Source organism: Monodon monoceros, unplaced genomic scaffold (genome assembly GCF_005190385.1).
Source record: "Monodon monoceros isolate NGI ecotype Baffin Bay Population unplaced genomic scaffold, NGI_Narwhal_1 Super_Scaffold_22, whole genome shotgun sequence".
In the NCBI taxonomy this organism is placed as follows: Eukaryota; Metazoa; Chordata; class Mammalia; order Artiodactyla; family Monodontidae; genus Monodon; species Monodon monoceros.
This window is the reverse complement of record NW_021703779.1, coordinates 73,323,437-73,350,043: the sequence shown is the minus strand read 5'-3', so window position 1 is coordinate 73,350,043 and position 26,607 is coordinate 73,323,437. Positions and strand designations below refer to the sequence as shown.

Genomic DNA, 26,607 nt, shown 5'->3' with positions numbered 1-26,607 from the left:
ACCGGACACAGTCCTGCCCACCAGAAAGACAAGATCCAGCCTCATCCACCAGAAAACAGGCACTAGGCCCCTCCACCAGGAAGCCTGCACAACCCACTGAACCAACCTTAGCCACTGGGGGCAGACACCAAAAACAATGGGAACTACAAACCTGCAGTCAGTGAAAAGGAGACCCCAAACACAGTAAGTTAAGCAAAATGAGAAGACAGAAACACACAGCTGATGAAGGGGTAAAGTAAAAACCCACCAGATCAAACAAATGAAGAGGAAATAGGCAGTCTACTTGGAAAAGAATTCAGGGTAATGATAGTAAAGATGATCAAAAGTCTTGGAAATAGAATGGAGAAAATAAAAGAAATGTTTAACAAGGACCTAGAAGAACTAAAGAGCAAACAATGATGAACAACAGAATAAATGAAATTAAAAATTCTCTAGAAGAAATCAATAGCAGAAGAATTGAGGCAGAAGAACAGATAAGGGACCTGTAAGATAAACTATTGGAAATAACTACTGCAGAGCAGAATAAAGAAAAAAGAATGGAAAGAATTGAAGACAGTCTCAAAGACATCTGGGACAATGTTACATGCACCAACATTTGAATTACACGGGTCCCAGAAGAAGAAGAGAAAAAGAAATGGACTGAGAAAATATTTGAAGAGATTATAGATTAAAACTTCCCTAATATGGGAAGGAAATAGTCAATAAAGTCCAGGAAGCACAGAGAGTCTCATACAGCATAAATCCTAGGAGAATCATGCCAAGAAGCATATTAATCAACCTATCAAAATTAAATACAAGGAAAAAGATTAAAAGCAGCAAGGGAAAAACAACAAATAACATACAAGGGAATCCCCATAAGGTTAAGAGCTGATCTTTCATCAGAAAGTCTGCAAGCCAAAAGGGAGTGGAAGGACATATTTAAAGTGATGAATGGGAAAAACCTACAACCAAGATTACTCTACCCAGCAAGTATCATATTCAGATTTGATGGAGAAATTAAAACATTTATAGACAAGCAAAAGCTAACCTTACACCTAAAGCAATTAGAGAATGAACAAAACAAAACAAAACAAAAAAAAACCCCAAAGTTAGAAGAAGGAAAGAAATCATAAAGATCAGATCAGAAATAAATGAAAAAGAAATGAAGGAAACAATAGCAAAGATCAATAAAACTAAAAGCTGGTTCTTTGAGAAGACTAAAACTATTGATAAACCATTAGCCAGACTCATCAGGAAAAAAAGGGAGAAGACTCAAATCAATAGAATTAGAAATGGGAAAGGAGAAGTAACAACTGACATTGCCGAAATACAAAGGATCATGAGAGATTACTATAAGCAACTATATGCCAATAAAATGGACAACCTGGAAGAAGTGGACAAATTCTTACAAAAGCACAACCTTCCGAGACTGAACATGGAAGAAATTGAAAATATAAACAGACTAATCACAAGCACTGAAACTGAGACTGTGATAAAAATCTTCCAACAAACAAAAGCCCAGGACCAGATGGCTTCACAGGCGAATTCTATCAAACATTTAGAGAAGAGCTAATACCTATCCTTCTCAAACTCTTCCAAATATAGCAGAGGGAAGAAAACTCCCAAACTCATTCTATGAGGCCACCATCACCCTGATACCAAAACCAAACAAAGATGTCGCAAAGAAAGAACACTACAGGCCAATATCACTGATGAATATGGATGCAAAAATCCTCAACAAAATACTAGCAAATAGAATCCAACAGCACATTAAAAGGATCATACACCATGATCAAGGGGGGTTTATCCCAGGAATGCAAGGATTCATCAATATACGCACATTAATCAATGTGATATACCACAGTAACAAATTGAAGGATAAAAGCCACATGATCATCTCAATACATGCAGAAAAAGCTTTCAACAAAATTTAACACCCTTTTATTATAAAAACCCTCCAGAAAGTAGACATGGAGGGAATTTACCTCAACATAATAAAGGCCATAGTTGACAAACCCACAGCCAACATCGTTCTAAATGGTGAAAAACTGAAACTATTCCCCCTAAGATCAGGAACAAGAAAAGGCTGCCCACTCTCACCACTGTTATTCAACATACTTTTTGAAGTTTTAGCCACAGCAATCATAGAAGAAACAGAGATAAAAGGAATCCAAATTGGAAAATAAGTAAAACTGTCACTGTTTGCAGATGATATATTATACATAAAGAATCCTAAAGACGCTACCTGAAAACTACTAGAGGTAATCAGTGAATTTAGTAAAGTAGCAGGATACAAAATTAATGCACAGATATCTCTTGCATTCCTATACACTAATGATGAAAAATCTGAAAGAGAAATTAAGGAAACACTCCCATTTAATACTGCAACAAAAAGAATAAAATACCTAGGAATAAAGCTACCTAAGGAGACAAAAACCTGTATGCAGAAACTATAAGAGACTGACACAAGAAATTAAAGATGATAAAAACTGATGGAGAGATATACCATTTTCTTGTATTGGAAGAATCAACATTGTGAAAATGACTCTACTATGCAAAGCAATCTACAGATTCAGTGCAATCCCTGTCAAGCTACTAATGGCATTTTTAAAAAACTAGAACAAAAAATTTCACAATTTGTATGGAAACACAAGAGACACTGAATAGTGAAAGCAATCTTGAGAAAAAAAAAGGGTGCTTGAGTAATCAGGCTCCTTGACTTCAGACTATACTACAAAGCTACAGTAATCAAGACATTATGGTACTGGCTCAAAAACAGAAATATAGACAAATGGAACGGGATAGAAAGCCCAGGCATAAATCCACGCACATATGGTCACCTTATTTTTGATAAAGGAGGCAGAATATACAATGGAGAAAAGAGAGCCTCTTAAATAAGCTGTCCTGGGAAAACCGGACAGCTACATCTAAAAGAATGAAATTAGAACACTCCCTAACACCGTACACAAAAAGAATCTCAAAATGATTAAAGACCTAAATGTAAGGCCAGACACTAAATCTCTTAGGGGAAAACATAGGCAGAACACTCTATGACATAAATCACAGAAAGATCCTTTTTAACCCACCCCCTAGAGAAACGGAAATAAAAACAAAAATAAACAAATGGGACCTAACAAAACTTCCAAGCTTTTTCACAGCAAAGGAAACCATAAACAAGATGAAACAACAATGCTCAGAATGGAGAAAATATTTGAAAAAGATGCAACTGACAAAGGATTAATCTCCAAAATTTACAAGCAGCTCATGCAGCTCAATATCAGAAAAACAAACAACCCAATCCAAAAATGGGCAGAAGACCTAAATAGACATTTCTCCAAAGATATACAGATTTCCAACAAACACATGAAAGTATATTCAGCATCACTAATCATTAGAGAAATGCAAATCAAAACCACAATGAGATATCACCTCACACCAATAAGAATGGCCATCATCAAAAAATCTACAAACAATAAATTCTGGAGAGGGTGTGAAGAAAAGGGAACCCTCTTGCACTGTTGGTGGGAATGTAAATTGATACAGCCACTATGGAGAACAGTATGGAAATTTCTTAAAATACTAAAAATAGAACTACCATACCACCCAGCAATCCCAGTCCTGGGCATATACCCTGAGAAAACCATAATTTAAAAAGAATCATGTACCACTATGTTCATTGCAGCTCTATTTACGATAGCCAGGACATGGAAGCAACTTAAGTGTCCATTGACAGATGAGTGGATAAAGAAGATGTGGCACATATATACAATGGAATATTACTCTGCCATAAAAAGAAACAAAATTGAGTTATTTGTAGTGAGCCAGATGGACCTAGAGTCTGTCATACAGAGTGAAGTAAGTCAGAAAGAGAAAAACAAATACCATATGCCAACACATATATATGGAGTCTAAAAAAAAAAAATGTTCTGAAGAACCTAGGTGCAGGACTGGAATACAGATGCAGACGTAGAGAATGGACTTGAGGACACGGAGAGGGGGAAGGGTAAGCTGGGACAAAGTGAGAGAGTGGCACTGACATATATACTACCAAAAGTAAAATAGGTAGCTAGTGGGAAGCAGCTGCATAGCACAAGGAAGTCAGCTTGGTGCTTTGTGACCGCCTAGAGGGGTGGGATAGGGAGGGTGAGAGGAAGATGCAAGAGGGAGGAGATATGGGGATATATGCATATGTATAGCTTATTCACTTTGTTATAAACATAAACTAAACACCATTGTTAAGCAATTATTCTCCAATAAAGATGTTAAAAAAAGAAAATGGCCTTTATAATTTACCCTCTACTTTTGTTATGCATTATTCCCCAACATTCACTTCATAAAACTCAAAGTCATGGTATTAATACACTGTATATATTTGACCATGTTTGAGGCTTCTTGCCTCTATGCCTATGTTCATTGTTCTAGAATGATCAGATCACTCATTTACTCTCATGCTTTTCTTGCCTTACTGATTCTTCAAGACTCAGGTTCAAGTGTCAGCATCAGAAAACCTTCTTTGACCATCAATTCCCCACCAAGCTGAGCTAACTACCCCCTCTCTATATAAACATATATGATGTACATCATTGTTCTTTCCACTTTGTCTTATACTTAGCTGGTTGGTTGTGCTAGTCCTCTGAAATGTAAATCTTTCAAGGACAGGGACTGAGTTTTATCTTCTAACACCAGAATCTAACATTGTTCTTGGCAAAGAGTAAGCATTTAATACATAAGGAATTGTTTGAATATATATATATATATATATATATATATATCCAGGAGTGTTTTGTGAAATTTTGAGAGAACTAAGAATATTCATGTTTCCAAAAATGAAGTGTAGATCTTGCTCATTATGTTTAATTACAAAGAGAAATAGTGTAAACTTCTTACCTTGTGGATTGCACACAGTATTTGATTCTTAGCTTGTCATTTGTTTTCAGCAGTTCCTGGCTATCCCTGAGAATATTTCTATTACTACTGAAAATATCTCCAACACAATCTTACCTTATTCACTTATATTGAACTTGTTAAACTTACTTCTGCTTTGAAGCTCAACTGCGAGTTGTCTTTCAAGGTTTTCTCTAATTTCTCTCTCTTTATAGAGCTCCATTCGCAGTTCCTTTTTTTCTTGTTGAGTCTGCTTCTCTTGGATGTGAGCATTATCCAAAGCCACTTTCAGTAGGCCCTGTCAAAATACAGCAAATGACATGCAGTTCATCTTATCTGTTTTAATTTCTCAAATATGAAATAATTTATGTAGGTGCTAATGTCTTGTATTACATTTATTTTGTTTATAGAAATATTGTTGACCTGAATGTTGGTCAACAGAGTCTCCACAGAGGACAGACTATCAGCAAAAATGAATGGTCCAGGGAATCCAGGAGGCAATGCCTGCCCAGGAGTCAATTGGATCTTGTCCAGGGGTGACTTCATCATTGGAATTTGAACGGGTACCTCTTCTGCAAGAAACAAAATTAATATCAGAAGGTTCATAAACTAACAGCTCAAAATTTTCACTATGTTTCCTTTATCTCTATAAAGATTTTATTTCTAAAGCTAAATGATGGAAAACTCATAACTGGAATTCATACCTATTTCCCAGCTGCCTCTCATTTCTCAAAATAAATGTTTCAGTAAAGAATCAGTGAAAAATGAACCAACATTTACTGCTAATTGGCATAAAATTTGGAGAAACAAATTTGACATGCTTATTAATATATATAAATTAAATAATCAGATCACTTCCTGGTAAAACACTAATTGCTTTTTATTTTTTCTCTTTAAATCTATCTATATCTATCATCTCCATATTTTAACACCTTTATTGAAGTATAATTTACATATAATAAAATTCATCTATTTTAATTGTATGCATCGATGAGTTTTAGTAAATTTACAGAATCGTACAACCATTACCAAAAATCTATTTTAGAACACCTCAATCACCCCCAAAATACCTCTCATGCCCATTTACAATTAATCTCTTTTCCCATTCCCAGCTCCTGGCAACCACTAATCTACTTTTTGTCTCTATGGGATTGCCTTTTCTGGATATTTACATAAATAGATTCATATCGTAAGTGATCTTTTGTGTTTGTCTTCTTTCACTTAGAATAATGTTTTTGAGGTTCATCCATGTTGTGGCATGTATCAGTGTTTTTTTCCTTTTTATTGCTGAAAAGTTTTCTATTGCATGGATGCATGACTGTCTGTTTAATCATTCACTAGTTTGGCATCTGGGTTGTTTCCAGTGTTACCTTTTATTTTGAAGAATATTTCTTATGAAAAAAAATAACCATCTATGTGTAAAACCACAAAGTGTATATTATCTCCCCTTATATTTTTATATTAACTTCTCCCACACACTAATTACTTTCATGAGATTCCCTCTTAGCTTCATATGAAGAGACACCAATAGAATTTTTGTCTAATAAGATATTTCAGATTTGTTTTGCACAGATACATCTAATTACAAAAGGAATCTCCTCTTACTTTGAGAAGCTAACTACTTGGCTATATACTTGAATTCTGGTTGAAAATCTTTGTGAGATTTATGAACCAGATAGCAAAGTTTCCTCTGTAATTAAGAATTGGGGCCTTTTTGATATATGTAAAGATAAACTGCTACAGAGGTAATCTTGGAATGTAGCCAAACAAACACTGGCATTCTTAAATGGCTTCAATAGCAGTGCACAATGAGTTGATCACAGCACCTCAAACAAAATTACTCTACTCACCAGTAACTGAGCACAAGCAATGTTTGAAAATATGTATCTCTCTGGTCATAAAAATTTTCAGCGACCCCATATATTTTGAGACTCATTCAGGAAAAAATTAGGCTTGAATCTAGACCTAAACAATTTTCACATGGTTTGAAAACAAAAATCTAGCTATTGGTCTAGTCTTTGTAGGGATAGGAATATGGATTTGTCATACAGTTAGAACTCATTTTTCAATTGCAAGCAGCCTATATATTTAGTGAGCAGAGTCTTGAGCCCTATTGATTTCACAGCCATCATGGTTTGCTGTGGGATTTCTTTTGTGGAAAGCTGTGGCATACAATTGCTGGAACTTCTGTGAGATTACTTAATGGGATAGCATTATCTCTGAATGAAATACTCTTGATAGAGATCACCTTTACAATTTTTAATTTTCTAAAACCTATAGGGATAAAAATGCTAATGATTATTTTAGAGAATCAACGGTTTCACCTTATTTGAATACAAAATGTATTTGTTTATCAGTTTTAAAGAATTCAATAGTATGCAAAAAATAGCCTGCTAATTTTCTTTTAGCACAGGAAAATATAATGAACATATTTCCAGGAATTGTTTTTTAGTAAAACTTACAAATAATTTTTTGATCACAAATGCAACTTGCTTGTAAAATTAACCCTAACCTCTTATAGAACATGTCTTCCTTCCTTCCTTCCTTCCTTCCTTCCTTCCTTCCTTCCTTCCTTCCTCCCTCCCTCCCTCCTTCCTTCCCTTCCTTCTTTGTCAGTAGTAGTTTTGGAAGAGGCAAAATATTCCAGAGGGAGTGAGCACATGTTCTGTGATCTATTTCAAGTACAAGGTTTGAACATTTGGAAATATCTCATTAAAAATATAAGTTCTAAAATATGTCTTAGGCAGCAGCTCTAATGTCTCTAAGGGATATTTCTCAACAGCTAACAAAGCAATATTTTGCTTTATTTGTGTTACTTGAAGTCTGTATTTGGCTAGTATTTTGTCTTCTGCACATGAGTGCATTAAGTGGATAGGTAGAATGACTTCATTATGATCTATCAATATTAATAATAATTGGGGAGGTTCAACATATTTATATTTATGTTTATAAATCTTAAAGATGAATTTATGTAGCCTGGAAGATCTATTTTTACAAAATAAACCACCACAAAGTGAGAACATTGACTTCTTGCTGATTCCGAGATAATATAATGATTCTCTTGAATAAATATTTTTCATCATGGGAGACTTCTTAAAATTATGGATTCTTTGTCATGTATCACTCTACACACACATGTAACCTCAGTGATCAGGGTATTCTGTAAACAAAATACCTGAAAACGAAAGCAATATGTTAGGTATGCATAAAACAAAATTGGAACTACATTAAAATCATCCGAAGTCTTCTATTTGGAGATGAATGAAATGTCATTAAATTGGCTGAAAGTAAGATTACTATTGACTATGAAGACAGGTTGTATGGTCTATGGTTTGTAATGTTGCTATATAGAAGACTGAAGTTTCAAAATAGTATTACTCTTCTTTAAAGAGATAGACACAGCTGAATTAGGTGCTGCTTGCTGCAGTGAGGATCAAATGCAAGAAGAATCATATTTCATCAGACCTAGTCAACTCCAGGAAAATAAATAGAAATATAAGAGGTATGCAGGTAATGATTCATTTTGATAATCTGGCCCAAGAGAGACACATAGAGACAGCACACAGATCTAAGCTTCTACCAAAAGACAAATAGGACACAGAGGGTGGGAATTGGGATGACAGTGTAGCAGAGGTCACATCGATTTTCAGCAGCAGTTTTCACACAGATGAGATAACCCTGGACTCTCTTTGGCCCATTGTTCATATCTTACCTGTCCCACAAGCAGTAAATTTCCTAGTCCTAGAAAAGGGCAATAAAGAAGAAGAATTCTACTTATGACTTCTTACGATTAAGCTTCTGTGCAAACCAAACATGCTTTTCCAGACCAAGGTCACATTGCATGTTAAGGTCCATAATAGCCAAAAACTAGTCGAAGTGTATTATGTTTGGTGTATATGAGTGGAAACTGTCAAACCATTCATCATTTTTTTTCTGATTTAAATCACATGCTACAAAAATGAATGATAAATGCATTAGAAATCTATTTCAATCTTGTAATAAGTTTTCACATCTGAATGACATCTACATTTTCCTCAGAGTTTGAATAGATGCACTGTTATGTAGGGATTTATTAGGTAGGATTGGGAAATCCTAATTGGCAATGAAATAAAATATAAGCAAGTACTAGAAATACAGATTGTCAGTGAAATAAGAGCATCTCTTTGTAATCCAGGGAGAAAGGGTTTTGACGGAGCATTTTGATTTAAAAGGCTAGTGTTCAAAATGTATATATTAAAATCTTTATCAACACATATGAAGCAATGGCATAACCTAAAAGATAAAGATAGGACAACTGCTATCTAGCTGAAGGTATAAGCAACCTCTTAATTTATTGAAGGAAATTTGAGACTGCTTTTATTGAACTTGTTTGTTAAACCTGCCATACTTTGTAACAGCACTTGGAAATCCATTTAGAGAACAAGCTTTTAATTTTAAGTTCTTACCTAGGGCCCAGATGAATAGATACAAAAGTTGACAAGTGTATTTGTAGAAAAAAAAAGATAAACCATATGGTAAATGCTCAGGATGGAAAAGTCCCCCTAAAAATTAAAGTCAAAGATGCTGGAACTTTTCTGTATGACTCTAGTGCTTGTTTTCCCACCTTTACATTGGGTTAAGTCTTTCCTCTTTCCCATGGGCTTTGAGGATTGTTATACAGGAATGGAAACTGAACACAGCAGACTCACTCAGCAGTGGAAAGATACAGCCACCTACCAGGTCATCAGTTTTCATTCTTTAACAAATAAATTATATTTCATTATTTGATTTAAGAGCTTTCCCCTAAATAAAGCTGGCCCAGGGGACTCTCCTTTGTTGGTGTCATTAGTATTACATTCAGCACAAGCAAGACACCTGCTTCCCTCTTCCAAAATGAGGAACAATAACAACAACAAAATGACCAACTGCTGTGAAATTATGTGACCTGCATGAATATGAGGAAGTGTTCATGGTCTGAGTTGAACAATGACTCAAGTGTTACCATCATCAAATTTGGAAAAGAAAAACTAGATCCTCAAATTGGCTAAATGCATTAAATCAGAATATCTCAGAGCCTTTAAAATGCTAATTCTAAATATTAACATATGTCTCATGTTAAATTAGATAGCTGAGAGCATAGTGACAAAGAATATAAGATGTTGGAGCCTGATTGCCTATGTTTGCAACCCTGCTCTATGATTTGCTAGCCCCTGGAAAAATTCCTTAATCTTTCTGTGCCTCAATTTACTCATCTGTAAAGTTAGGATAATAATAATACCTCTCTTATAGGGTTGTTATAAAGATTAATAAGCTAAAATTTGTAAAGTTACTCAAAGCAAATGCAATATAAATGTTTCTTAAATAAATTGTTAATTGAAAATTCCCAGGGGTGGAAGAGAACATAGTAACATATTTGACCACCTAAGCGTCCACTAACACCTCATGAAAGACATGTTGGAAAGATCCTCTTCTAGGTAATAACTGGATGAGCGTGGCTTCACCCTAAATTAAGCTAATGTTACTTTCTCAGTTATAAAAGGTCTGAGGAGTCTTCCTAAGTCAAGGTCAATAGTTCTCAACTGCGGGCAATTTTGCTGCCCAGAGGACATCTGGCAGCGGCTGGAGACATTTTTGACTGTCAAAACTGAGGAGGTAGGGGTGTGTGCTACTGGCACCTAATGGTAGAGGCCAGGGATGCCCTGCCCTCTGTCTCCATCCCCACCAAAGGATTATCTGGCCCAAATGTCAATACTGGTTGAGAACTGCTGTTTCAAAATTACATAGGAAAATCTCAATGAATGAACAGTTCACTAGATCTCCCTTTCTGTACTAAACTTCTAGAGAGTTAATATGCTTAATAAGACAATAAGATCAAATCAGTGATGTAGAACTAACACAGTACTGTACAAGGTATGTTTTAGAGTTCTTGTGTATTTAATTTCAGGTTCCTGACTTCAGTTCTTTGCTCAAATATCACCTTATTAGTGAAACTTACACCAAATATTATTTAACACTGCAGCCTGCACCCTTATTTCCATCCCCTTAACATGAATTTTTCTATAAAATTTATCACCACTTAATATACAATATAACTTATTTATTCACTATTTTTGTTACGTTTCATTTTACTACAATATACTCTCCATGAAAGTGGGGACTTTTCCTGTTTTTTATTTCCCATTGCTATCTTCTCGGTATTTAGAATAGTAACTGTCTAGGGTCTTCAACAATTGTAATGATTTTAGATATGTACCAATAATCTTAAAGCGTGAGGTAAGATTCCTGATTATCAGACTGATTCCATTTTTTTCTTTTTATTCCAAAAAGGTAAAATTATATAAATACATGAATATGTAATTTTAAGTTTTTTACAAGTATGTGGTGAAAGCAAGGAAGAAAGAGGGGATCGAGGTAAAGAGTTTCTTATCAACTCTTAGCCTTTCCAATAAAATAGATGATTACTATAGTCTACAGATATTGTGATAAACTGAAATATTACAATTTTGAAAAATAATTGATATAGTTATTAAAGGATGGCTATTGTATATTTATTTAACCTGTCTGCATATCATAGTCCTTTGAGGACTAAAGATAGTAAAAGTATAAATCTTTCTGGCCCATACACATACTTTCTTATCATCTTTGAGATGATGTATTATTGCATCAAAGATAAAGCAAACTTGACTGATTTTTTTGAAGTACATCTGTATTTTCTAGACCTTAGAAATAGAAAACGGCTGGGGACTTGGAATAGAAAGAAGTTTCATACAGAGACTAGAATTTCATCTAAAAACTGCAAGACAGACAAGAATTTCTAATATAAACAATAAAACAGCACCAGAGGCATGTACAAGTCCCTTCTCCAGAAAACAAGCCTGGCTACCTCTGTGAAAAAGGCTGCAGAGAGAAGAACATTAAATGAGTGAAAAGTTAGTATGTAAGAGTTTACATTAGAAATTGGCAAACAGGAGGCAGGAGTGGGCATAGAGGTAAAGTGGGAAGGAAGCTGATGTTTTAAAGAGATGTGTTTAGTAAAAATGGGGGAGAGTGCACATATTTCCATCAATCAGCTTACCCTTCCAGGGGACAATGTTTCATTGCCCTGGTTTATCTGTAAAATGGTCTCATGGTTCTAATATAACCCCGCTTTTACCCTTACTAGGGGTTCAGTTATCTAGCTAACTGCAGAGGCTGTAAAGCAGATTTTTCATTTTGCTTCCCTCTGGGAAATGTGCAATCCTTTCCATCAACCAGGGAAGAAAGCTTTCTCCTTAATCTGGCACAAATCAGGAAGAGAAATTTACTGCTTTGACCTGGCAGTTCAGGTGCTAACTTTAAAATCACTAAGTTTTTTTTTGACTTAGTTAACATATCTGAGTAGAGTGGATCAGTAGAAGGTACAAGGGAGCAAGTTATTCATCAAGCACCTTAACGTCAGTGGTTCTTAAACTTTATCATACATCAGAGTATCCTGAAGGTCTTTAAAAAATCATTCCCAACTTCCAAAGTTTCTGATTCAGTAGGTCTAGGATAGGGTCTAGCAACTGGAATTCCTAAGTGCCCAGTTGATGTTTCATGTTCCTGGTGTGGGGACCACAGTTTGAGAAACCACTGAGCTATATAAAAGCAAATTTTGCTACATTTAAAGATGATTAATATTGCTTCCTATTATAGTACCTTTTTAAAATAGTTGTCTTTGCCATTTTAAGAAATTTCAAAATGTTACCTAATTTTAAGTACGTATTTTCACAGCTTCAAAATATTGCATAAAATTAGAGATACATCAACTAGCCTGTTCTACAGACCTAGAGATTCTGAAGGCCAATTTACATTGCACTGAAAAAAAAATGTATAATGGAACCTATTTGCAACATAGAATCAGGAAACAAAACAGTAAAAAAAAGAATTAGTGAGTCTATACAGGTAAAAGCAAAATACTTTTCCAAGAATGAATTTAACATAAGCAACTTGAGTACTATTTCCTTGTGTCCATGAAAGATGGAAAGTGGGTATTTTGGTAGGGTTAAGATTAAAAATTAAAGATGATTTAAAATCAGAATGATACTGTCATGGAGAACTTGGCAAGAACAGTCTATATAAGAGTTTATAATTTGTCATCTCCTATAAACTCTGTAATGAGGAATATGTAGACAATTATACAGGTTTGACATTTATATTTATATGCTCACTAATAACTCTGCAATTATACCTGCTTATAGTCTGTGAATATTTATATTTTTGATGTTTCCACAGTAACAATGATATAAAATTGAGAACATTCCTTTATTCATTAATTATCTCTCTCTTCTCTTCTGTCTCTGTCTCTGTCTCTGTCAGACACACAAACATGCATGCACACACATTGGTGAGAATATATACTGATTTTTCTGTTTCAGCTAGGAAATAAAAAATTGAGGCACTGAGGCACCATATTTTTATAATAGAAAAAAATTAAGAATTTTTCTAATAGTTGAGTTTTGGAATCATAATGACTACACTATTGTAAACCTAGCCAGTTCAAAATGACACTGATCATTTAATTTAATTATTTTACAAAACTGAATTTTCTTTAAAATAAATGTTAATTATTAGAGCAAAGCACTGCAATTTTCAGTTTTCATTTTCTGTGTAATGTCGGCATTAAGACCATCAAAACTGTTGCTTCTCCTTTGGAAACCTCTGAAGTTTTATCAAAGAAACAGGTATCTATTAATAATGCTCAATTCAACAACCTTCACCAAATGCACAATGCTATTTTTAGATATTGTCTATTGCTATGAGTGCCTATACCATCTGGTGAACAAGATTTTTGGTAAAATGATAATAATAATAAAATAATTCATAAGGTATAACCAAGGGAAGAGGGAGGGGTAAACTTCATCACTAGAACAAATTAGTGTGCCATTTTTTTTTTTTTTTTTTTTTACGGTACGCAGGCCTCTCACTGCTGTGGCCTCTCCCGTTGTAGAGCACAGGCTCCGGACGCGCAAGCTCAGCGGCCATGGCTCACGGGCCCAGCTGCTCCATGGCGTGTGGGATTTTCCTGGACCGGGGAACGAACCCGTGTCCCCTGCATCGGCAGACGGACTCTCAACCACTGCGCCACCAGGGAAGCACTTCTTTTGTGTTTTAACATTGCCTCTTCCTCATCTACATTTCTAGTTAGGCTGTGGAGCTTGTTTCAATTTTACTCTCTTCTATTTCAATATTCACATCTAACTTAGTGACTTTTATCAGAAACACTTACTTTAGTAAGTTGTGCCTGGTATTGTGGTGTAAATTATGAGTTAACAGATTTGTAAATTGAAGAGTGTTGTAGTGATTTCTTCTAATAATTGTATTAGAAATCTCAATCAATTGGAAAGTTTTCACAAATGTATCATTCACTGTAACTTCAATAGTTACTGAAAGGTTAATCACCAGATACACCCAATTTCTTATTTTAACTTTTTTTTTGACTAAAATGTATGATTCTGCTGTTCTACTTAAAACACAATGAACATGACTGAATCTCTCTGTGTCTTCGAATGTTACACCTCTAAACTTCAGTGTCCCTATTTGTAGAATAGGAAGAACTACTTCAGAGTGTTTGTGGGAGTTTTAAATGAGAAAACGAACGTGGAAGCACCTAACACTGTACTTAGCATATAGTAGGCCCTTAGTAAAAATTGGCTAAATCTGAAACTATGCTAGCCTTCTAAATATGGAAAGCTTAAGAAAAATGATTGAACTAAATGTACACTGACTCGCCCATGAAATTTATTTTTCTTTAAATTTCTTATGGTAAATTGATTGAAAGATTTAGTTAATGTAGCTACCATTAATTAAGATTTTGTAGCATTGTATTTTGTTCTCCTAATAACCAGACAAAAACAAACTTGCAGTTTTGTAACTAAAATCTCTCAGATTAGTTCCAAGGTAGTTGGAAGACTTTAGATTCACATAATTTGAGTCATATTTTTTTTCCCTTAAGTTTAATTGAGGCTACATTTTTATTCCCGTGGAGAATTGCAAGCTTAAAATAAGTGTGCTTTCTACTAAAAAAAAAAAAAAAAAAACAGGAAAAATCTATCTTAAATATTCCTGCCAAATTCAGCCTTATTTTATTAACAGTGAAATTCCTTCACCTACTATCTGTTACAAATATTTATGGATCCATATGGAATGGCAGATGTTGAAGCCGAAACACTGCAGGTATTTTTCACTTTCACTAATAACCCTGGTACTTGAGGATTTTTTTCACCTTCTATCATAAGAGCTCTAGTCTGAATAAAAAATCTAAAAAGTTCACTGAATATAATATTTAGAATTATTATAAGACTATGTCTATGCTGAAACTGGGCCTATGCAGACAAAATAGAGTTTGATGTTTTTAATAGCCTGCAAATATATATATATATATATTTACTATATATATTCAAAGCGTGAAACAAAGCGAATAATTGTTTGGGTGATCAAAATTACTATAATACTGCATAAACTGATCAGAACTTTTCAGGTAATTTCTCAGATCTCAACTTCCAGTGACAGTTTAGGTCCCTCTGATTTTCTCCTTTTTCTTTCCTTATCTGACCTCAACCTAATACATACTCATAACACCCATAATCAATGATATATCAATGATATTTCTTTTGAGGAAAAATTATATTTTTAAGATTCACTTTGCACAAAGCCCAACAAAAATAAACAGTTAATATTAAATGCAGTTCTCTAACATTTTCTATTTCTATGAATGTTTGAAATATTATGAACTCAGACAGAGAAATCATGTAGTGAGAATAAACAGAAAAAAAAAAGAAATTAAGAAATAATACCTAATATCTTGCATTATGAATGTGTTGTAATCAGACTTGAATATATTGCCCAAACTTTCTGTTCTAGATTCCAATTCTATGAAATTGTTTTCTTTTATGATTCACTTATTTGGATAAAGTGCTTTAAAGAGCAACATTATAACATTCAATTCCAATGAAATTATATTCATTTTAGTACCATATATTAGCCATTTCTGCATTTGACCTGCACATGTCTTCACATTTGCTTTGGATGGCTTTAAGGAACATGGCTCCATCCCCTGAGCAGCTGTATTCATCCAGTTCCTTCAGAGATTGTCATTTTCCTAATCTGAATTGATCACTAGGGAAAATCATTTTGCTCACTGCCCCTGGGTCCATTGTCACCTCCCAGCCATTATTCAGTTCCCACTTGGCAATTTTCCAGTATGAAAATACCATATTTTTATACAATATTGAAATCACTTCCTACTTTTGGTTACTGACAATGGATTCCATCCTACCTTCAGTTAAAACACCTGTATTAACAGATAGTGAAATGTGCTATAGTTAGCCTGTGATTGTCAAGAAAAATCTGTGTTACAGTTTCTTGGGAGAATGTACTAATAACCCAAGTAACCATCAAATCTAATTTAACACTGTCTGTGAGAATATCTGATGCTTTAAGAAAAACTTTCAGAGGGTAAAGGCAACACAATATGCTATTCAAGTTTAGACATTAATGTATATTTATTGCTTACAACCTCCCATGAGATACTTTCTTATCTGGATACTTATAATATGTGTTACCTTTCCCATTTGCCTAGAAAGTGGGCTCTATGGTTAGCAAAATTCTATTAACAACACCTCATAGCTTTTTAAACTTTGTAAGCCCTTCCAAACATTTAAAGTATATAGAGGCTGAATTTTCAGGTCCCAGATAATATTTATTATTTACTTTTCAATGAAATAAAACATTTTATAAAGGATAATTCTGCTATTATGTCTTTCCCTGCTTAGACTTCTTAAATAGCATATCCAATGCCATCCTCTGAAGCCAAGAAGTAAAGACACACAGTAGCAGTATTTCCACAGATGTAAAATACCTCTAATAAAATAGAGATATAAGACAGGAACAAATTACTCAGGTCCACTATAATAAAAGACACGTCTTAAAACTGTATTACACTAATGATACTGACATTCCCATTAGTATGTTGCATATACCCTTTCAAAGCTGTATACCCTTTTCAAATGACATGGCCTTTTTGTAATACTGTTTGTGTCCAAGCAGGTACAACACTTGTAGAGAATGTATCTAGGGAGCCATAAAACTGTTAGAAAATATATTTCTCCATGATATCTTAGTACTTTGAAAAATTCTATCACAGGGAAAAATGTTTTGCTGTAAATATCTTAAAAACCTTATAAAGGCAATGGCTTCCCAAAGCACTTGTTTAAATAATTTTAAGAGCTAGAATAGAATAGGTCTTCTTATACACTACAGCTCAAACTCTTTATAATTTCCTTGATTTTTCACAAGCCTTGTTCATTAATTTTAAAAGATTTTAAGTGCATTGCAATATGTATGCTAATATGATAATGAATAATCTGGCTGCCAATTTGCAATATTACAATACATTTACCAAAACGAAGGCAAAAAATGCATTTTCCTTCAGCATAGCTTTTACTATTTCTGCATGAGGTATTGTTTGATGACTATAATTTAGCAAAGAAAAATGACATTTTACATACTCAATGTGCTGTGTATTTTTGTAAAGTTGAAATGAGTCAAAGTAGGGAAAAATGACCTATGCACTCTTCATGGTAGTTTACTTAGAGTTTAACTTAGAAGCAAAGACAGTCAAGTCCTAAATTCTGGATTTGGGGAATTGAATTTTGGAATATATGTTTTTGTTTTTATGCTTTTTCATTTTTTTAAGAAAATCTTATGAATTATTTAAAAATTAAGTTCTTCACTGTTACATGTTGCCTCTGTTCAGGCCTCATAGATTTCATTTCCATATTTGTGAACAGGAAATGTTAAGTGTATGTGTGTATGCATATGTGTGTGTGTATTCTTCCCTAACATTCAAGACACGTAAAAGGAGGGGAAGGAGATCAAAATGGTTCAGTAACAGGATGTGGAACTCACTTTCCCCCACAAATATGGTTCAGTAACAGGATGTGGAACTCACTTTCCCCCACAAACACATCACACATATATCTACAAGTGGAACACTTCTCAATGAAAACTAACTGGAAACTGGGAGAAGGACTCCTGTACAAGCAAGGCTGAAAGAAAGATACACACATGATAAGGTAGGAAGCGAAAAGAAGTGATCAGGTTGGAACCTGTGTCCTAGGGAGGGGATTCAGAGGGAAAGGGAGATTATGCAAGTTGATATCCTCCCTGGGGAGTGAGCAGTTCAAGTCACATACTGGGCACCCCAGTCCTGGGGTCGACACAGGAAAGACGGCTCCCTTGGCTGGTCAGAGGAAGAGTCCTGGTGAGAGCAACAGGAGGGCTGTGGGAAGCTTAAACTCTGCTTGTGAGGAGCACACACACATATGCTTGCTCATGCAACAGGGCAGAGAGGGCAGGCTAAAACTGCACAGGTGGCTGACTGGTTTCCTGTGACCGTAGCAGCATACACCCTAGCCTGAGCCATGAGAGAGCTCTAGCCATGCTTACTTCACATTGTAGCTCCACACTGGAGAAAGGGCTGCCTGACCAAGGAAAGAGTTCAGCTGTGAAACAGAACCACACTGGAGCAAGAGATGCCTGACCAAGGAAAGAGCTCAGCTGTGAAACAGAACTGGCTAAGATCCAAAGTTGTGTCTGAGCAGGGTGAGGGCAGCCATTATTGGTACTTATATAGGGAGTACATTGGTAGCAGCCCTGACATCTGTTTGTGGCTGAACTTCCGCAGCCTGAGACCTGACACATGCTGAGAGCCCACACAGACACTGCCTACCCTGCAGTGCAGTTCCACACCAGAGCAGAGGCAGCAGAGGCCAAGGGGAGAGACTTGCTGTGAGGGACAAAGGGGGCTCAGACCCAAAAAGGCATCTAGTGTTGCAGGGCAGCCATTGCTGGTGCTTACACAGACAGTGCATCAGAAATAGCCCTGACCTCTGTCTGTGGCTTGACTGCCATAGGTCATGCACAATGAGATGCCCAGAACACACATGAATATCTCTTGCTCTTGCAGTGCTCCCCTCAGGGGCAAGGGTGCCAGGACTGGGAAGGGAGAGAGAACACACTTGAGTGCAACAGAGTCAGCTCAGACCCGAATCTCAGGGCTTCGGATCCAGCAACTTGAGACCTGACCCTGCACCTGATAGGGCAGTGAAGCCACTTAGTAGAGGGGCAGCCCCAGCTCATGCCTGGCTCTGGCCCTAGTCCCTCCATCTCCAGCTTCACCTCTTACCAAGGTAATAGCTTCCAGGGCACCCTGGGGGAAAGACATGACTGAAGTTCATGTCTAAAGCTACTGGGCACAAGCAGACAGTATAAGGACACCCCTTCAAGACCTCATCCAGGTATCTGTTTTACTTAATTTCATAAAGACAGAGAAAGTTAAGCAAAATAAGATAATAGAGGAATTGGTTTCAACTGAAAGAGCAAGAAAACAACCCTGAAAAAACAAATAATGAAACAGAAATAAATAATTTACCAGGTAAATAATCCAAGGCACTAGTAATAAGAATGCTAACTGAATTAGAGAAAAGAATAGATAAACACAGTAGGAATTTAAATAAGGAACTAGAAAATACAAAACATAACCAGTCAGAACTGAAAAATGCAATAACTAAAATGGAAAACACACTAGAAGGAATTAATAGCAAACTAGGTGATACACAAGAACATATAAGTGATCTGGAAGATAGAATAATGGAAATCATCCAAAGGGAACAGCAAAAAGGAAAAAAAAGTTAAGGTGAGAACAGTAAAAGAAATCTTGGAATAACACCAAGCATACTAACATTCTGTTTCCCCAGAAGGAGAAGAGAGAAAGAAGGGCATTGAAAATATATTTGATAAAATTATGGCTGAAAATTTCCCATACCCAAAGAAAGAAAGAGATATCCAGCTACAGGAAGCATAGGAATTTCCAAACAAGATAAATCCAAAGAGACCCATGTCACAATTAAAATGGCAAATGTGACAGAGAGAATTCTAAAGGCAGCAAAAGAAAGGCAAAGAGTCATACACAAAGGAATTCCCATAAGGCTATCAGCTGATTTTCTGCAGAAACTTTGCAAGCCAGTAGGAAGTGGCATGATATATTTAAAGTGCTGAAAGGGAAAATCCTGCAAGCTAGAATATTTTACCCAGAAAGATGTTCATTTAGGATAGGAGAGACAAGGAACTTCTCAGACAAGCAAAAACTAAAAGAGCTCATCAATGTTAAACCTACCATAAAAGAAATGTTAAAGATGTTCCCTAAAGAAAAAAAAAAAAGAAAGAAAGAAAGAAAAGGCTATAACAAAAAGTAAAAATACATAGGAAAGTAAAAACCCCACTATAAAAAGGCAAATATATGGTAAAGGCTGAGGATCTACAATTTAAAGAAGCTAGTGTGAAAATTAAAAGTCAAAATATTGTAAAATTAACTATGAGTACAATAATCAGTAAAGGGATAAACATGAAGATGTAAAATATGACATCAAAACACAAACTGTGGGGGAGAGGAGTAAAAAACATTGATCTTTAAAAATGTGTTTGAACTTAAAGGATTATCTTCTTAAAACAGGTAGATACAGTTATAGATCAACATATATGAATCCCATGGTACTCAACATATACACAAAAACTAGAGAGAAAGGAACACTAGGATACCACTAAAGAAAATCATCAAAACACAAGAGAAGAAACAAAAAGAAAAATAAAAGAACAGAGAAGAACTAGAAAAACAATGGGAAAACAAGTAATAAAATGGCAATAAGTACATACCTATCAATAATTACTTTAAATGTCAACAGAATAAATCAAAAGACATAGCGTGGCTTATTGGATAAATAAAAGACCCATCTCTATGCTGCTTAAAAGAGACTCTCTTCAGAGCTAAAGACACACACATTGAAAGTGACATGATGAAAAAATATATCTCATGCAAACAGAAAAACAAGAAAGCAGCGATAATGATACTGATATCAGAAAAAAAATAGACTTTAAAACAAAATCTATAATAAAAGACAAAGAAGAATATTATATAATGATAAAGGGATGAACACAAGAAGAGGATATTATACCCATTAATATATATGCACCCAATACAGGAGCACTTAAATATATAAAGCAAATACTAACAGATATAAAGGGAAATTTTACAATAAAACAATAATAATAGGGGAATTTAACACCCAACTTACATCAATGGACAGATCATCCAGACAGAAAATCAATAAGGCAACAGTCTTAAATGCAACAATAGACCAGTTGAACTTAATGTATATCTACAGGACGTTACATACAAAAACAGCAGAATACACATTCTTTTCAAGTGCACAAGGAACATTCTCCAGGATAGACTACATGCTAGGCCACAAAACAAGTCTCAACAAATTTAAGAATTAGAAGATATATGAAGCATTTTTCCGACCACAACAGTATAAAACTAGGAATCAATTACAGAAAGAAAATGGGAAAATCACAAACATGTGGAGGCTAAAGAACATGTTACATAAAAATACAATGGTTCAATGAAGAAATAAAAGAGGAAGTCAGAAAGTACTTCAAGAATGAAATGCAAATGAATACACGAATTTTAAAAATCTATGGGACACATCAAAAGCAGTTCTAACAGGGAAGTTTATAGCAATACAGGCTTACTTAAGAAACAAGAAAAATCTCAAATGAGCAACCTAACCTATCACCTAAAGGAATTAGGAAAATAAGAACAAAACCCAAAGTCAGCAGAAGGAAGGAAATAATAAAGATTGGAGAGGAAATAAATAAAATACTAAAGACAGGAGAGGAAATAAATAAATTAAATAAAATAGAGATAAAAATGATAGAAAAGATCAATGATGCCAAGAGCTTGTTTTTTTTTTTTTTGGAAAGATAAACGAAATTGATAAACCTTTAGCCAGGCTCATCAAGAAAAAAAAAAAAAAAAAGAAAGGGCACAAGCAAACAAAATAAGAAATGAAAGAGGAGAAATAAAAACTGATAACACAGAGATACCAAAAAATCATAACACAATACTGTGAACAATTATATGCCAAGAAATTGGACAACATACAAGAAATGGGAAAATTTCTAGAACACAAAACCTACAAAGACTGAAATAAGAAGAAAAGGACAATTTGAACAGACCTATCACTAGTAGAGAAATTGAATTATTTTTAAAAAAACAAAAAAAAATCGCAGCACACAAAAATCCAGGAACAGATGGCTTCACTGGGGAATTCTACCAAGCACATAAAGAAACGCTAGTACCTATACTTTTCAAACTACTCTAAAAAATTGAACAGGATGGAACACACCCAAATTCAATCTATGAGGCTACCATTACCCTGATACCAAAACCAGACAAAGACACTACAAAAAAATAAAATTACATTCTAATATGTCTGATGACTATAGATGCAAAAATCCTTAACAAAATATTAGCAAAATAATCCAACAATATATAAAAAGGGTCATACACCATGATCAAGGGGGATTTATTCCAGGGATGCAAGAATGCTTCAATACTTGTAAATCTATCAATGTAATATACCATATTAACAAAATGGAGTATAAAAATTATATGATCGGGGCTTCCCTGTTGGTGCAGTGGTTGGGAGTCCGCCTGTTGATGCAGGGGACACGGGTTCATGCCCTGGCCTGGGAGGATCCCACATGCCATGAAGTGGCTGTGCCTATGAGCCGTGGCTGCTGAGACTGTGCATCCAGGACCTGTGCTCCACAGCAGGAGAGGCCACAACAGTGAGAGGCCCGTGTACCACACACACACACAAAAATTATATGATCACTACAAAAGATGCAGAAAAAGCATTTGACAAAATTCAGCATCCATTCATGATAAAAAGTCTCATCAATGTTGGTATAGAGGGAATATAGCTCAGCATAATAAAGCCCAATAATGACAAATTCACAGTTATCATCATACTCAGCTGTGAAAACCTGAAATCCTTTCCTCTAAAATAAAGAACAAGTCAAAGATGCCACTCTCTCTACTTCTATTTAACACAAAATTGGATATCCTAGATGCTGTAGTCAGACAAGAAAAAGAAATAAAAGTCATCCAAATTAGTAAGGAGAAGGATGAAAACTGGGAATACGTAAAACTGGAGGGAAGGAGTGAAACAGTCACTATTGGCAGATGATATGATACTATATAAAGAAAACTCTAAACTATCTACAAAGAAAGTGTTAGAACTAATAATTTAGTAAAGTTTCAGGACACAAGACTAATATCTGTTGCTTTCTATACACTAATAAAATGTTATCACAAACAGAAAGCAAGAATAAAATACAAGATCACACCAAAAAGAATAAAATACCTAGGAATAAACTTAACCAAGGTGGTGAAAGACTTATACTCTGAAAACTATAAGACAATGATAAAGGAACTTGATAATGATACAAAAAAAAGGAAATATATCCCATTATCTTGGATTAGAAGTATAAATATTGTTAAGATGTACATACTACTCAAAGCAATCTACAGATTTAATACAATTTCTATCAAAATACCCATGACATTTTTCACAGAACTGAACAAATAATCCTAAAATTTATATGCACCACAAAAGACGCTGAACATACAAAGCAATCTTAAGGAAAAAAGAGCAAAGCTGGAGGTATGATGGTCCCTGAACTCAGACAATACTACAAAGCTAAAGTAATTGAAACACCATGGTACTGGCACAAAAACAGACACACAGACCAATGGAAGGTAACTGAGAGCCCAGACATAAACCCACACACTTATTGTCAATTAATCTACAACAAAAGAGACAAGAATATACAATAGAGAAAAAACTGTCTCTTTAGTAAGTGGTGCTGGGAAAACTGGATAGCTACATGTAAAAGAATGAGATTAGAAAATTTCCTCACACCGTATACAAAAATAAACTCAAAATTGATTAGAGACCTAAACATAAGACCCAAAACACTAAAGTTCCTAGAAGAAAATACAGGCAAAACACTTTTTGACATAAACTGTAGAATTTTTGTTTTTGGATTTGTCTCCTAAGACAAAAGAAATAAATGCATTTAAGTTCAAACACATTCTAAGAGCTCAATATTTTTTACCCCCCCACATACATTTTGTGTTTTTGATGTCATATTTTACATCTTCATATTTATGCCATCACTGTTTATTGTTGTTATAGTTGCTTTTATAATTTTGTGTCTATTAATCTACATACTGGCCTATTTAAGTGGGTGATCTTCAATCCTTACTTTATACTTGTCTTTTCTAGTGAGATGTTCCCTTTACTATAGATTCTTACTTCATTTCCCTTTACAGATGACCCTTCAACATTTCTTTTAGGGTAGGTTTAGTATTGTTGAACTCTTTTAGCTTTTGCTTGGCTGAGAAGTTTTTATCTCTCCTTCTATTATTTTTAATTGAAGTACAGTTGATTTACAATATTGTGTTAGTTTCAGGTGTACAGCAAAGTGATTCAGTTATACATAAATATGTGTATACATCTATATCTATATTCTTTTTAAAAATTATTTTACATTACAGGTTATTACAAGATGTTGACTATAGTTCCCTGTGCTATACAGTAAATCCTTGTTGTTTATGTTCCTCCTATTCTAAATGATAATCTTTCTGGATAGAGAATCCTAGGTTGCAGGGATTTCCCATTCAGCACTCTGAATATTTCATGACACTCCCTTCTGGCCTGCAAAGTTTCTGTAGAGGAATCAGCTGATAGCCTTATATGGATTTCTTTGTAAATGACTCTATTTTTCTCTTGCTGCCTTTAGAATTCTTTATCTTTAACTTTTGCCATTTAATCATGATATGTCTTGTTGTGAGTCAGTTTGAGTTCATCTTGTTTGGGACCCTCAGCTTTTGTACCTGGATACTGTTTCATTCTTCAAGCTTGGGAAATTGTCAGCCATAATTTCATCAAATACAGTTTCAAACCCTGTCTTTCTTTTCTCATTCTGGCACCCCTATCATTTGAATGTTGGTATGCTTAATGTTATCTTAGAGATCTCTTAAACTGTTTTCACTTTCTCAATTAGTTTTACTTTTTGCTGTTGTTATTGGGTGATTTCCATTATTCTCTTCTAGATCACTTATGTGTTCTTCTGAATAATTTAGTCAGCTATTCAATCTTTCTAGTGTGTTTTTTATTTTACTATTGAATTCTTCATTCATAATTAGAATTTTTTAATATTTCCTTGTTCCTTGTTAAAATTATGTGTATTTAGATCCATTATTTTCTCTAATGCAGTTAACAGTTTTATTACCAATATTTTTAATTCTTTATCTGGTAAATTGTTTATTTCTTTCTCATTATTTATTTTTTCAGGGGTTTTCTATTGCTCTTACAATTGAGAATAGTTCCATTGCCTTTTTCTTTTGTTTAACTTTCTCTGCCTTTGTGAATTTGGGTGAAACAGTTATCTATTGTGGTCTTGAATGGGTGTTCTTATGTGCTAGTGTCCCTATGCAGACTCTGTGTGCCCAGTGACTATGGTGAGAGGGCTAGATTTGATGTGGACTACAGTCACATATTTCCTCAGGATGTGATGGCAGTTATCATCCCGGTAAGGTGTGGGGCTGGAGATAGAGGGGCTAGATCCAGAGATCCAGCAATTCCACTCTTGGGCATACATCTAGAGAAAATGAAAACACTAATTTGAAAAGAAACATGCACCACAATCTTCATAGCAGAATTTTCTACAAAGCCAAGATATGGAAGCAACCTAAGTGTTCATCAGCAGATGAATGGATAAAGAAGATGTGGTATATATATACAATGTAATATTACTTAGCCCTAAAAAAAGAATAAAATTTTGCCATTTGCAACAATTTGGATGCACCTAGAGGGTATTATGTTTAGTGAAATATGTCAGGAAAAGAATATCAAATACTGTATTATAACACTTATATGTAGAATCTAAAAAATAATACAAGGGAATGTATATAGCAAAACAGAGATGCACAGATATAAAAAAGAAACTAGTGGTTGTCAACAAAGAGAAGGAAGGGGGAAGGGCACATTAGGGGTATGGGATTAAGAGATACAAACTACTATATAAAATAGGTAAGCAGAAGCTGGAGACAACATGGCAGAATAGAAGAATGTGAGCTCAGCCCTTCTTAAGGAAACATTAAAATCACAACTAACTGCTGAACAACCACTGAGAAAAAAAAATGCTGGAACCTACCAAAAAAAATATCCTATATCCAAAGACCAAGCCATGACGAGACGGTAGGAGGGGCGCAATAGTGATAAAATGAAATCCCATACATGCCAGGTGGGTGAACCACAAACTGGAGAACAATTATACCACAGAAATTCTCCAACAGGAGTGAAAGTTCTGAGCCCCACATCAGGCTCCCCAGCCAGGGGTTCTGGCAACAGGAGGAGGAGCCCCCAGAGAATCTGGCTATGAAGCCCAGTGGGGATTGATCACAGGATTTCCACAGGAGTGGGGCAAACATAAACTCCACTCTTGGAGGAAGCACACAGGGTCTCATGCATACCAGGACCCAGGGAAAAAAGCAGTGACCTCATAAAAGACTGGGCCATACTTACCTGTTAGTATTGGAGGGTATCCTGTAGAGGTGGGGGGTGGCTGTGGCTCACAGTGGGGACAAGGATACTGTCAGTGACAGCACTGGTACTGTGCTGAGTACTCACTGGTGTGAGCCCTCTTGGAGGCCACCATTTTCTCACCAAGACCTGGCCCCAACCAACAGCCTGTAGGCTCCATGGCTGGGATTCCTCAGTTCAAACAACCAACTGGGTGGCAACACAGCCCCAAACATCAAGAGATAGGCTG

General features: G+C 35.1%; 1 protein-coding gene across 2 annotated transcripts in view; it reads right to left on the bottom strand.

Moving 5' to 3' along the window:
• DACH2 (dachshund family transcription factor 2) overlaps nt 1-26,607 on the bottom strand; it is a 632,729-nt gene that overhangs the window by 26,640 nt on the left and 579,482 nt on the right. For both annotated transcript variants that reach the window (XM_029240658.1, XM_029240659.1), the window contains 2 exons: nt 5,287-5,435; nt 5,014-5,161 (listed from right to left, as the gene is read on the bottom strand). In XM_029240658.1, coding sequence (XP_029096491.1) covers nt 5,014-5,161; nt 5,287-5,435 — 297 coding nt within the window. The remainder of the gene's footprint in view (nt 1-5,013; nt 5,162-5,286; nt 5,436-26,607) is intronic.